The 14,030-nt window shown below is 39.9% G+C and overlaps 1 protein-coding gene across 13 annotated transcripts in view; it reads left to right on the top strand.

The window, feature by feature from the left end:
* Positions 1-14,030, top strand: part of FGFR3 (fibroblast growth factor receptor 3) — a 76,760-nt gene that overhangs the window by 33,750 nt on the left and 28,980 nt on the right. For 8 of the 13 annotated variants that reach the window (XM_072994822.2, XM_078390656.1, XM_078390657.1 and 5 more), the window contains 6 exons: positions 876-1,139; positions 4,895-4,948; positions 6,205-6,374; positions 7,818-7,941; positions 9,152-9,342; positions 13,268-13,418. In XM_072994822.2, the coding sequence (XP_072850923.2) occupies positions 876-1,139; positions 4,895-4,948; positions 6,205-6,374; positions 7,818-7,941; positions 9,152-9,342; positions 13,268-13,418 (954 nt within the window). The remainder of the gene's footprint in view (positions 1-875; positions 1,140-4,894; positions 4,949-6,204; positions 6,375-7,817; positions 7,942-9,151; positions 9,343-13,267; positions 13,419-14,030) is intronic. The other 5 variants (XM_072994829.2, XM_072994828.2, XM_072994827.2 and 2 more) reach the window with 1 other exon arrangement.

Below are 14,030 nucleotides of genomic sequence, written 5' to 3'. Positions count from 1 at the left end.
GTTTTGTATCCATGTACCAGCCGTTGGCTTTCAATGCCTCAGTCACTCCTGCTGTGTTGGAATTATTAATTGCATTTTCCAAGGCATTGAAACTAACAGCTGTAGTTTATAAATGTTAATTGGACCGAAATCAATTTGATGTCATTGAAGTTAGAGTGAGGGAACAAAGTGGAAGAATGCCCTGTCCAATGGGAAATTCTTCAAGCCTCAAAAGCTAATATCTCTCTAGGTTTAAAATTATGTTTGACTCATTAAAAATTAATATTTTCAGCATATTGGACACCAATATGAAAATTTGGAAAATACTTGGCCATTTGAGCTAAAGTTTTTGAATGTAAAACAGATAATACTTTCCTGCAGTGTACAGTGGTGGCTCCAATAGTTGAATGTATCACATTGTATTCATCTGGTATTCAAAAAGTCTTTGATATTTAATATCAAATATGTGTAATTTTAAGCTATGTGCCTCTGACTTTGAACTTAAGTGTATGATTGAGTCCTGTGTGCCTTTACTGTAGCTAAAAGAGTCAAACTTCAAGGCTGGTAAGATAAATATTCACCATCCTGTTTTCAGTAATCATAAGGTTTTACAGATTTAGCTGAGCATGAATATGCATTCTACTGATGCCAACTCTAAATAAAAAAATTGGACATAAAGTCAGTTTGTATTACTGTACAGACTCAGCCATGGTCACATCTTCTTTGCCTGTTTCTCTTTCTTCTCTTCTCTTTTTAAAACTGTATTTATTATTCCAAAATTCCAGTTAAAAATGTTTTAAAAATCTGTAGGCCATGTTGTTGTTGTTGTTTTATAACATATATTCTGAATGTGTAAGAACCTGATTACATATTTTCATTATACATTTCTCTCACAGATTATTTTAGGAGTGAAACTGCTGTCTTTGAAGAATTGGTGGTTGGAATTGGTGATACCCTTGAACTCCAATGTAATATTCCAGCTTCCTCTGTGCCTGCCTTCTGGTATAAAGATGGCTTAGGGCTATCACCTACAAACCGGACTCATATCGGCCAAAAACTGTTGAAGATTATTAACGTGTCATATGTGGACTCCGGCCTATACAGCTGCAAACCAAGGCACTCGGTTGAAATACTCAGGAACTTCACAATACGTGTAATAGGTGAGTGGAACAATGTTCTGTTATCTCCTCAGTTTTCAACAAATGCAGCAAAGGTCTGAATATGTAGAATACTTTGTGTCCCCAAGTCAAAATGTGTTTTGCCAGGTTTTCCTTTGGTCTTAGGCTCACCTGAATCAGATCTTGAAGATCAACGTATTCTTTTGACCATGAATTGATCAGAAGCATATTGCTATTTTAGTGCACTTTTTCTTTCAAATAAATCAAACAGAATCTAAACATTTTTGGTATGGAATGCTTTTCTGGATTCGTAGTGGTTGAATGTACAGGTGAATAATGTTTCTGTTCTTGTTCATCAGTTGCAGCTAATTTTCCCATGCTCAGTGAAAGAGGATGTCTCAACACACATAGGTACCTCACTGAAAAAAGTGTCAGTCACTGTGAGATTTTTGCTCCTACATGAAGGAGAAAGAACCAGGGTTTTCATTTGGTCAGCAGCAACAGTATTTGCAAAAAAAAAAAAAAAAAAAATTATGGTTTTGTTTAATAGACCTATTGTATTTAATGTTAAAAAAAACTTTGGATGGAGGGGGGAATCCAGATGCAAGCAAAAAGGTTTGGAGGGATTCAATTCAGCCTTTCCATTATGTGGTCAGGAGAAATGACTTCAGATTCACCCATTTTATGGTGTAGGTGGCGTCTTCATAAGGAATTGTAGCTTATGTTGGACTATTATGTGCCAAAATAGATGTTATTCCAAAGGACTTTAAACATCCGTTTTAGCATGTGAGTCTGTCTTCCTTATGAATTACAACAAATTCATAGTAAAATTTCAAGCTACAACAAATTAATAGCAAAATTTCAAAACGGCATAAAAATAATGGCAATAGGTAAAAGCTTACTTTTTAGGTATAGTAGTAATAATAACTACATGCTGTCAAGTCAATTCTGATTTTATAAGCGACCCTTTTCAGGGTTTTCCAGGCATAATGTACTCAGAATTGGTTTACTATTCTCTGCTTCTGGGGCACTCTGAGACTATATAGGTTATAGTTTCTTTCTAAAACAACCAGATGTTGGAAATAATAAATTAAATTTGAATATGTCATCCTAATTTAACAACATTTCTGCTAACAATGAGCAGATGTGACTAAAATGAGAAATAAATGTGGCAAGTATTTAATTCACATTCACGCTGAACATTGTTCTTTTAAAACAAGAACTATGCCACACACAGTAAATGATGGAGGGAATCAATCTTTTCACGTGGTTTTGTGAGACAAAAGGGGGAGACCAACAACACAAGTGCTACTTGTGTGAGTTGCACATGTTTTATCATGTATATATGCCACATGAGTTTCTTGGCTTTAGTGTGTTTTGGTAACTTGTTACATTAACAGCTTAAAATCTCTGTCGGACTCTCCTATTTCAGGCTATTGTGCTGTGAGGGTAGTGTGAGGAGAACCATAGCTTACTGGTGAAAAAAATTGGCTAGAAATGGCCCAAATAAATAAATGGCAGTAAGCCCCACTGGACACTTTAAAGTAAATGTTCATGGCAGCCTATGAGGGAAGTGGATTTCTTGCTTTGGCAGCGGGGGGGGGGGGGGGCTGGAGTTCTGCAGTTTTATGTTCGCAAACTCTGAGGCCAATGATTTCTGCTGTTTCTCATGTAAACAGGATTTGGGAACTAGCACAAAGGAACACCAACACAATCCTTTGGGAAATGTTCTAACCAGAATGGTGCTTGAATTATATTGTTGTTGTTGGGCTGCATGCAGAGAGAGTGTTAATGCTTTTGGTTATTTATTTAACCAGGCCAAACCAATTAGAATTGGAACCTGATATTAAAATTTTGAGTTCATCAATTGCACAGGTTCCTTCTGTGGTTAGCTGCTGAGTCCTTTTGAAATCGGCCATACTTGACTGCTCTTTTTATTTTCCAGTAATGTTTTCCTTATTTTCAGCCCTCACATCTTTAGGCACTGTAGTCCTGTGTAGAAAATGTTTTCCACCATTTTACAGCCCCTCAATTCTCTCAACCTCCAAAGAAACAAAAAAATGGCTTATATTGAAATGTTAGCACTTATGGTAATTCAAAATAGTTCAGTGGTAACAACTTTTACCTGTATAGTGGTAGCTAATCTGTATATTGTGAGGGAAAGAGCAGGAGATGTGTACTGAAAATAGTTTATTTCAGCATATATATTTCTACACCCTCATCAGGAATGTTGTATTCAGTTGTGGTTTCTAAAGAAAGCTGAATGTCAAGAACTTCAGAGGAGAAGGCATGAAACAGAAAAAAAAATGCCTGGAGATATGTTCATGTCATAGCAATTATACCAAGTCCAGATAGCTGTAAGGGGCAAAAAATATGATTTTGCTTGTGTTCTCATTTGTAGACCTGCCGAGACTCAGTATGCCTCTGTCTTAGCAACAGAAAAATCTTATCACGTATACACCCCTGGCCAAGGAGAATAGTGCAGATTTCTTCAGCAAAACCATTTTTGTGTTGGGAATTTACAGGTCACCTTATCAAAGTTATTTGGGTGGAGTCAAAATTAGAAATGCTGAATAGCAAGAAAGTGCTAATTAAGTTAACTAGGAAGTAATCTAACAAGTTTATTTATATTTAAAAGGTTGAAGGTGGTTCCCCTTTACATTTAGTCCAGTTGTGTCTGACTCTAGGGCACAGTGCTCATCCCCATTTCCAAGCCATAGAGCCAGCGTTTGTCCAAAGGCAGTTTCCGTGGTCACGTGGCCAGCGCGACTAGACACGGAATGCCATTACCTTCCCACTGAGGTGGTACCTATTTATCTACTCGCATTTTTACATGCTTTCAAACTGCTAGGTTGGCAGGAGCTGGGACAAGCAACGGGCGCTCACTCCGTCGCGTGGATTCGATCTTTGCTGGTCTTCTGACCTTGCAGCACAGAGGCTTCTGCAGTTTATACTGATCTTCTAAAAAAAATTCCTTCTGAGATAATTAATTTGAAAACACTTTAGTAAAATTGTTGTATTTTGCTTAGTTGTAAGACAGATTAGAATTAGATGTAATGGGACATGGTGGTGCTGCAGGTTAAACAGCAGAAGCCTCTGTGCTGCAAGGTCAGAAGACCAGCAGTCATATTGCACTGTTGGCTCATATTCTGCTTGACTATAACAAGATCCTCACATTTAGTATTACTGAGTCAAGTATCTCCCACATTGTAAGTGAGCATTTGATATATTTCTCCAAGGTGTGTATTTTTGCCCTTAAACACTGTTTAAAATCCTGAAAATCCTGTGAAGGTTACCACAAGTGGAAAATTAATTGCAAATAACACAGACGCACATGCATGGGTGCACACACATGTGCACACACATGCATACTCACATAATCTGATTTAGTCTGTAATTATCTGGAAAGAATTAGAAAGATACAATTCAAGAATTTGCTCTAATGCTGTTAACTAAAAATGCAGACCGGACAAAAAGTTTGGTGAATAGTTTATTTCACATCTATGTAAATGTTCTTGAAGTTGACATCAGAAAATAGTTGTCAGATAACCTATGTGGGTTTACTTCACTCCTTTTTCTTGTTGAGATCTAATACATTAGAACATTCTGTGAGTCTTTGATTGCATTCTGTGTGCTGAGGATGGGTATACAGTTGTATGAAAACCAGAAAATTGCAACATTGGTTGAGCTTATGCCAGTTAATGTAATCATATAATGAAAAAGAAATTAAAGAAATTGTTCAAAACCTTAATTCCAGCAAACACAATGTCTTATTTTTCTATTTCTTTTGTTTTAAGAATCTCCATCTTCAGGTGATGATGAAGATGATGACGATGAATCTGAAGATGGGAGTAAGTATCTTGAGTTTGGGACACAGAAAAAGGAAGATGGAATAATGTGTATGTATTGTAGGTTTCAAGATTTCACCATGCGCCTGCTGACATTTTTTATAGTGACATATTTTATAGTGTCTAACGCTGAGCCAAAACATCCTAATTTTTCACCAACATTTTCTGTGCTTTGTTTGACTGGCATGAGGGAAAATGTTTCCCCCCTCCCCCGACTACTTCTGTGCCCTCTTCGTGATAATATTTAGCTGTAACTACCTAAGAAAACAGATGGGAACAATGCTTTTCTTTGATTTATGTCTGTTGTTAATTTTTTTAAGACTCAGTGTAAGGGAGGTTCCTCTCTAGGGTCATTTGGCATTGTATTTATTGCACTGTACTTTGTAGCACACAATATCCTTGTTAGCCATCCTGTAAAGTTTGTTCCTGTGGCTGAGGCAAAAGCACAGCCTTATGTAATTAGACTTATTCCCTAGAAAATGAGCTTAGCATTGTTGCCTTCAAAATTTATTTGTACAACAGCTGTTTTCCCTTCCAGGAAGGGTAGAAACAATGAGGAGGAGAGGGGAATCCAGTTCTTCCCCTGCAACTACTTGAATTAAATTAAACAGGAACGTGACTTTTCCTAGCAGGGTGCTTCTTGCCAGTTCAACAACGTCCTGATGGAAATTACACACTGAACCACCCAAAGGGTTCTCAGCTACCAATCTCCACCCATTTAGTTCTCTTCACCCTGTATCTTTCTGCCCTTTGTGCACCCAAGGCAAATTCTTGTTCAGGTGTTCCCTTGCAAGGTAACCAGAAGTAATAAGGAAACAGAAGCTGCAGTGTTTCTAAGAAACATTATCCTGAATAGCTTCCTTAATGCTTTCCATGACATGTTGGAGAGTGTGTGCCCAAGGGAAAGCTGGGCTTATTCTTGAAATGTTAAATATTTGGAATGGCATCAAGAGCATTGTCTGTTTAAAGAAAGTTGTCAAAAACAACTTTTTATTTTTATTTTATTTATGCTACTTGGGAGTTATTTCAGTTTGGTCAAGAACGGGATCTCTTCTGGAAACTTCTCAAAGGTTGAGACAAAACTAGCATGTTTTTATATGTGGAAATCATTTTGCCTGGGGAATGGCAAAATGGTCTTCTTGCCATAATTGAGGGGTAGGGATAGGGGTGGGTTCAGCTACCATTCTACAAAATGGATCACCTCCCATGTTTACTAGCTGGTGTGGCATGTTTCTGAAGTTGCTGTTTTGTGTCAACAGTTGCTCCTTATTGGACCCGTCGTGAGAGAATGGAAAGGAAGCTCCTGGCTGTGCCTGCTGCAAACACTGTGCGCTTTCGTTGCCCAGCTGCTGGCAATCCACCTCCTTCCATATATTGGCTGAAAAATGGCAAAGAATTCAAAGGAGAGCATCGTATTGGGGGTATCAAAGTAAGGCATCCATGGGCTATCTTGGGTCTAGCCTTTACTATCCAGAATTGTCAGTCTCCATGGCTGAGCTTCTGCTCACTGAGCAGACTCAATCCACTAACGTCACATAACAGATACTTTCCCTTCCAGTTTAGTAGACTTTAAAACAGGTTACATTTTTAATATCTTTAATTTCTTCCAGCCAACCTACTTCATAAGGCTCTAGCATGGCTAGGTCGAGACTGCTGTTGTCTTTTTCCTTAACAGATTTACTATGATTAGTATTCTTGTGGAATCAATGACTAACTGTGCTTCAATTGTATTATGTTTGGTAGTGTAGTGATAAGTTGAAGAAGCAGGTTAATCATAGTGAAAATTCTTATAGGTGCACTGCCAGGAGAGATCCAAAATATAGACAGGTGTATTGATCCAGGTTCATCTCTCTATATAAAAAAATATATATACACAGCCACCCACCGAGGAACAGCAGTACATAGCAAAATACCCAACTTAATAGGACCATCCAAAAGTCACTGAAAGTGAGCTGGCAAAGTACAGTACATTGGGCAGTGGAAAGAACCTTTTTGGCAGACAACTGTTCTAATTGTACAAGACTTAAATTCACAGAAGCAATCTCATTCTTCATGAGGTGTGGAGAGAATGGCATCAGTGAAGCAACTTGTGTAACTAAGGTTGTTCAGGAAGATGACAGTTTAAAGGACAAGCCTGCATTAATTAATGATTACCCATAGTGAGCTGTTTTCACAAACTGATGTGACATAATACGATTGCAATATAAACCTAGAAAGTAGGTTTCTGGAGTTCAGAGTTTGCTTAGGTGTGCAACTTCCCAATTCTCCACCACAACCATTGTGTTTCATTTAGTGTTTTGCATTTGCAGTGAATAACTTTCAGAACTTTCAGAAGCCTTTGAGAATACAACTTTCAGAAGAGTTTCTAGTATTTGTAATTGCTAATTAACTTTTTTTCTCTTTTAAGTTCCAAATCTCACACTGTGTGTACGTGTGCATGTGTGCACATGTGTCCGTGTGTCTAAGAGGGAGTTTCAGGAATTTTTAAATACCGTACTGTATATGGTAAAGCATTATTCATGATCATTTTGATGTATGACATTTTTTATGGATATTCTGTTTGAGTTTAGATCCTATGTTGCCTAATGTTAGACTGATAAATAGGTGGTTTCTCAACACAGGAAAATAATTTTATTGAGATAGTAGACTCTAAAATAATCTTTTTCCATTGGCTCATTATGGAAATGAATTACACAAATCGAGTCAATTCCTTATTATCTCAACGTTTTTCCATAGCAACAACATTGCTAATTTGACGATACTGGACTTCATGAAACCTCTTCCTTTCCCCATATTTCATATCAGTTTTTTTCAGGGAGGGACATCACAAACAAGAGAAATCTATGGGCCTTTCTTTTTTCCCTTTCCACAGCTACGGCATCAGCAGTGGAGCCTTGTCATGGAGAGTGTGGTTCCTTCTGACCGAGGCAACTACACTTGTGTGGTGCGAAACAAATATGGTGTCATTTGGCATACTTATCAGCTTGATGTTCTTGGTAAGCATTTTATTCGTCTGGCATCAGATAGTCAATATTCCTAAAGGGCTTGTGGATTCATATCCTTCCCTTTGGATCCTTATTAATATAAATGGATTCTTGAAGAATTTTCCAAAACAGACGTATGCAACTTGTGCCCTTCCTGTAAGGGCAACAGAGAGGGTTCAGCTGGAATTAATTGTCTTATCTACATGCAAGCATCTGAATCTAATCAGCACATCATAGATATCCCTTTTGGAAAGCCACAGCATTTTTGTCCAGGCCACCTCAGGATGACTCTCAGCCAGTTCAATTGTATACGATATTTCCACAACATGCCGGTAAGAGTGTTGGACCAGAACTTGGGAGACATGGGTTTAAATCCCTGCCCAGCCATAATATTCACTAGCATTCTGTGTCCTTTGGGTTTCGGTCTCTTTTTACAGGATGTGAAATCTATCTGTGTTTACCTTGAAAGCTATGAGAAACTTTCTACTGCTTGTCCAATATTTATCTGCATTGTGTCCTTCCACTGAGTGTAACTGATGCTTCTTGGATTGGACCTAGGCTGGAATGTTGTCATGTGAATGCAGCTGATAACATTTAGTTGATGTCATAAGATAAGAGTTCAGTGTAGAACAGTAAGGAGTAGTATATGGGCTGTGGATGCAGTTTTTCTTAAAATCAGAGAATTGTACTCCAGGAAGTAAGTTCTTTACCAAGCCACACTACTTCCATACACTCTGTTAGAAAGGCTGGAGAGTGAGGTCTTTTTGAAACTAAAAATGAAATACCTGTCACTTCCACTTCTCTGAGTGGGGGTGATGCAGCCCATGGTTGGGTCTGTGAATGGAAAAATTGCCCCCAGCCCCCCCCCCCCCGGTGTTATCCACACTTGATGCAAAATAATAAACCACCACCATCATATCACATGGACAAAGTCCCAGGGATGTTGGCAAGTCTTTGGGGTCAAGTTGTACCAAGATTCAAGTCCCAAGCCCTCTGTATCCCTATTAAAAATTGGCCTTTTTTCTCTCCACAAAAAGGGAGGGGCAAGTGGTTTCTGAGTTGGGTCCAGGTTATTGGGGGGGTGGGAATTTGAGTTTAATCATCAGTGCAGCTTAAATCTGACTTGACAGCGAGTCCTGCAACTCAAGTCTCCCTCCCTGCAGAGTCCCCTCTTGGATTCCAGAGGCTATGTGTATGACACCCTTCCTTCTTATTTGTGCAGAAAGATCACCCCATCGTCCCATTCTCCAAGCAGGATTGCCTGCTAATCAGACTGTGGTGGTTGGGAATGATGTGGAGTTCCACTGCAAAGTGTACAGTGATGCCCAGCCTCATATCCAGTGGCTGAAGCACGTGGAAGTCAATGGAAGCAAATATGGCCCAGATGGGACTCCTTATGTCACTGTCCTAAAGGTTGGTAAACAGCTGGCGTCTCACTCTTAACTTTACTGCGTTCTAGAGATGGGAGCTCTGTACTTCAGGTGTACACAGCAGGCATTGCTATTTCTGGAACTTCTTGATTTCCTCATTATTAACATGAAAGCCATACAGTGGTGCCTCAATTTATGACCATAATCCATTCCAGTAGATTTAACTCGAAATGGTCGCAAGTCAAAGCACCATTTCCCATAGGAATGCATTGAAATATAATGTATCCGTTCCGGCCGAAGAAAAAAATCACCAAAAAAAAAATCACTGCAAGACTCATTGGAAACGCGATTAATCCCTTCCGGCCGAGGGGGGGGGGGAGAAAAGCAATCAAGCATGCAAGACCCATTGGAAATGCACAGAAAACAAACGGAGCAGATCGGAAGTGCACAGAGAACAAAGGGGGCAGGTTGGAAATGTAAAGAAAACAACGGAAAAAGCAAGTGAAGCATGCAGGACCCATGGGAAATGGGGGAAAACCTCAAAAGCAACCAACCCTCCCAAGACCCATCAGAAATGGGGGGGAACCAAAAAACAACCAAACCCCCAAGACCCATTGGAAATGGGGGAAAAAACCCAAAAAAGCAACCAAACCCCCCAAGACCCATCGGAAATGGGGGGGGAAACAAAAAACCCAAGACCCATCACAGCACAGAAACATAACCCCCCCAGCTCAAAACCACATTGCAAAAACACCCATAACAGTTTTTAAAAAGCAGAAAACGGCACCTTACCTTACAAGGCAGTCCAAAGCCTCCCTGCAAACACACACAAACGCTCACTCAGATGCAGAAGCCAGGCAGTCCTGAACCTCCTCCGACGCACACTCTCTAACTCAGGGGTCAGGGAACTTTTTTACCTTTTACCCCCCAAAAAAATTTATATACGCCGACATTACCCCGTTGATTCGAAAGAAAGGAAATAATACATTATTTGAATTAAAAATATTATTGAATCTACACAGGCTGTGTACCGAACTAGCAGGATGCACCAAATTTGAAAAAGATGTGCACTGTTTTTGCTGGAACACATTGCACTCCAGCCATGGTGTGGTATAGGGAGTAGTAAGGTGTCCAACGTTCCTAGCAAGTTGCATTACATTTTTGCTAGCTCGCAGAGGATTTAATCATCACCAGAGTGATGCTAGCAATGACGTGCTTGCTAGAGACAGCCAACGCAGAATTGGGGGGGGGGGCTTTCCCTACCACTTTAATCATTCTATGTGTGGTGTGCAAAAAGGAACAAACCAGGCTAAAGGCCATGTCACCCACCCTGGTGCCACAGCCCAATATCAAAGAACCAGTGTGCTTTTTTTGATCATCATCAATGGAAAACTCAGCAGTGGCCAGAGGATTGGAAAAGATCAGTCTACATCCCAATCCCAAGGAAGGGAAGTGCCAAAGAATGCTCCAACTACCATACAATTACACTCATTTCACACGCTAGCAAGACCATAACCTTTTGAGCATAACCTTGCTAGCGTGCAAAAAATGGTCTGAAGCTCAACATCAAAAAAACTAATCATGGCCACTGGTCCCATCACCACCTGGCAAATAGAAGGGGAAGATATGGAGGCAGTGACAGATTTTATTTTCTTGGGCTCCATGATCACTGCAGAGGGTGACAGCACCCACGAGATTCAAAGCCTGCTTCTTGGAAGGAAAGCAATGATAAACCTAGACAGCACCTTAAAAAGCCACCCTTTCCCCTCCACCTTAATTCAAAGTTTTGCTTGCCTGTTCATTTCACAGTTCTGAGTCAAGTCTCTCTCACTCTCTCAGTCTCTCTCTCTCTCTCTTTCACACACACACACATCCATCCACCCACCCTCTCTCCATTTTCTCCCTCCATTTTGTACATTTAAATAAGCTTGATGAAGTCCTCGGTCTCTCGCACCTTTCTTCCCTCCTTTCCCTTGCTTGCTCCTTGATCCTCTCTATCCTCCTGCTTGTTTGTAGTCATTTCCGGAGGAAGCAGTCATTCAGAAGCCCTTGATTGATTGATTGTCCGGGGCTAATCCCCAGCTGTAACCAGTTAGGGAGGCTTATCTCCCAATCTACTGAAAGAACAGAGCATTTAGAAGTGCCCTGCTGCAACGAAGGAAGTATGCTTACAATTTGAACTTTGGCTGCAGAGGGTGGGGGTGGGAGGGAAGGGGTAGCAGTCTGCTCATTACCCCCAGAATTTTCACTTTTACCCAATTTGGGGTAATTTATCTCTGTTCCCCGACCTATTCTCTAACTGCTGGGGCAAAAGAGCTACAAAGAAGCAGCCTCGTCGCCACCTACAGTTAGAAATTCAAATTTCCCACCTTTTTTCCCTGCCTTTTTCTGTTCATAAGTGGAAGCTCTGGTCGCAGGTAGAATAAAATTTTGCGGCCGGAGCTGGTCGTAACTCGAAATGGTCGTAAGTAGGGATGTTCGTAAATCGAGGCACCACTGTATCTTATGTTACCTTAGACATACCAGGTTAGCAGTTACATTTGATTTTTAACTGTTAACCTGAATTTTACATTAAATATCACTGGCTGCAGTAATATGTAACCTTATCTGTCTAGTAATAGGTGAGAGATAAAGCTACAAATCTGGCAGTCCCCAGTTCAGGTCTCACTTTGTCATGAACTCACAAGGTGACCTACATGAGCCACTCACTCATGGCCCCAGCCACCGCATTTCTACAGCCAATAATAGTGATTTAGCTCACAAGGTTCTTGTGGGAGTTTTTGCAACTCTCCCTAGGAACACAATCGCTAGCTGGACCAGCTTTCTTCTAGCACCAGATTGGGACTACCTCTTCCAAAAACAATGGTTGAACTTTTGTGGATGTTTGTGAATTTGGTTTTGGTTTTCCCAAATACTTTCTATCCAAATATCGTGAAGCAACAATTTTGACTTGTCCTTTTGGACACCCGCTGGACAGCCAGTGTAGCATATTTAGTTAAAGTATTTAGTTATGAGCCCTCTGAGGAGCCGAATTCTGGTTCCCTATGAACAGTAAAACACACTGGATCATCTTGCCACTCTGTCATAATCTGACCTACTTCACGGTTGTTCTGAGGAAAAGATGGAGAAGGGAAGAACCATGCATGCCATCTTGAGTTCACTGAAAGAAAAGCAGAATATCAGTATAAATGAAGTTTTCTCTTGCATTGATGTAAAAAGTACTAAGCAACCAACTAGTGTTGGGTCTTAACATAAGTACAACAACAGCACTGCAACAGATATGTTGCCAGTCTGTGAGAGCTGGGTAGATGGTCTGGACAAGTTGATCCAGGGTCTGCTCACAGGCCATAGTGCACCCCAGGTCTTCAGCCACCTCCAGAGAAGAATCAGGGGCACAGTTCCTGATCATCCTTCATTTTGTTTCTTCCCTTTAAACACCACCAAGCTCCTGATTGAATTGGTTGGCAATCAAGGAGGTCCTAGATGATGAGGCAAATTAGCATATGAAACGGATTCTTCCAAGAAGACCTGTTAGCCAACTTCAAGGCTGAATTAAAAGTGACAGAAAATTTTGGTGTGTTGTAACACTGACTAGTTAGGACAAATGAAGTCTGAGAAACACAACAGTTCGTATGGAGCTCAGGATCACAGTTTTAAAAGCATGAGGGGTTTTGTGTTCACTAAGGGCAGTTTTCACATAAGCAGGAGCCATAGAAGCTGCTTTTTAAAAAAGAGAGAGAAATGGGGGAAAGAAACACTAGATGCAGGCTCTCCCGAAAAATTTGAATCCCTTTGCTTCTACATGTAAGCTGTTTGTTAGCTTCCACAGATCAGTTAGTGAATGAATCTCTGAATGCAAAAAGATGCTGCACGGTATATTAAACAGCTGAATCCGTTCCCTGTGTGTAACATGTAATGGAGAGATACTGCTTGGTTTACTGAAGTTCAGGTTTCTGTCTGTTCTGCAGTCTTGGATCAGTAAAAACGCTGAAGCTGATGCTAAACTAAACCTGTTCAATGTGACAGAACAGGATGAAGGCGAATATCTATGTAGAGCCAGCAATTTCGTAGGCAGAGCCGAAAAATCTTTTTGGCTCCACATTGGCAAATCAGAACCAGGTAAACCCTCGACTCTGTCCCAAAGGTTTAGCAACTGCCAGAATAAGCATTAATATTTTAAGATGCTAGTTATTACATTAATATTCATTTTGTATTCCATAATATTTACTGATACTATATGTCTCAATTGTATTCCTCTCCTAACTTTTAGAATTATTTAACGCTTTTAAAATCAGTTGCAATGAAAAATTCCCACATGAATGACTGCCAGTTAAATTCTTGCTTAATTACATGTGAATTACCTAACCCCTCTCAAAATCACTTCTTCTTTTTTCAGTTTTCTTGTTTCATTGTTTATCAAAAATCAGGTCTTAGAAAGACTCTCTACAACTGGGAAAGAGAAGATTCCAGAATACTTGGCAAACCTCTTTCCATGTTTCCATCAGAAAATTATTATTTCAGTAATTGGCAATTAAATACACTGAACCACCAAAAGTAGCAAAGATAATAAGATGCTTATTTCAAAATGGTGTTTCATTATGAGAAAAAGTCCTGATTAATTTCACCCAAATGGTGGTGGTGGTGAAAAGCAAATCTTCATTTTGCTGTTTAACTCTGCACATCAGCTGACTTCAGCTTCATTTTAATGGCTGCTTTTTGATTTATTCTTTT

The sequence above is a fragment of the Pogona vitticeps genome, chromosome 3 (assembly GCF_051106095.1).
Source record: "Pogona vitticeps strain Pit_001003342236 chromosome 3, PviZW2.1, whole genome shotgun sequence".
Taxonomy (NCBI): Eukaryota; Metazoa; Chordata; class Lepidosauria; order Squamata; family Agamidae; genus Pogona; species Pogona vitticeps.
Note: the sequence above shows the minus strand (reverse complement) of the source record. Positions and strands in the feature narration are given on the sequence as shown.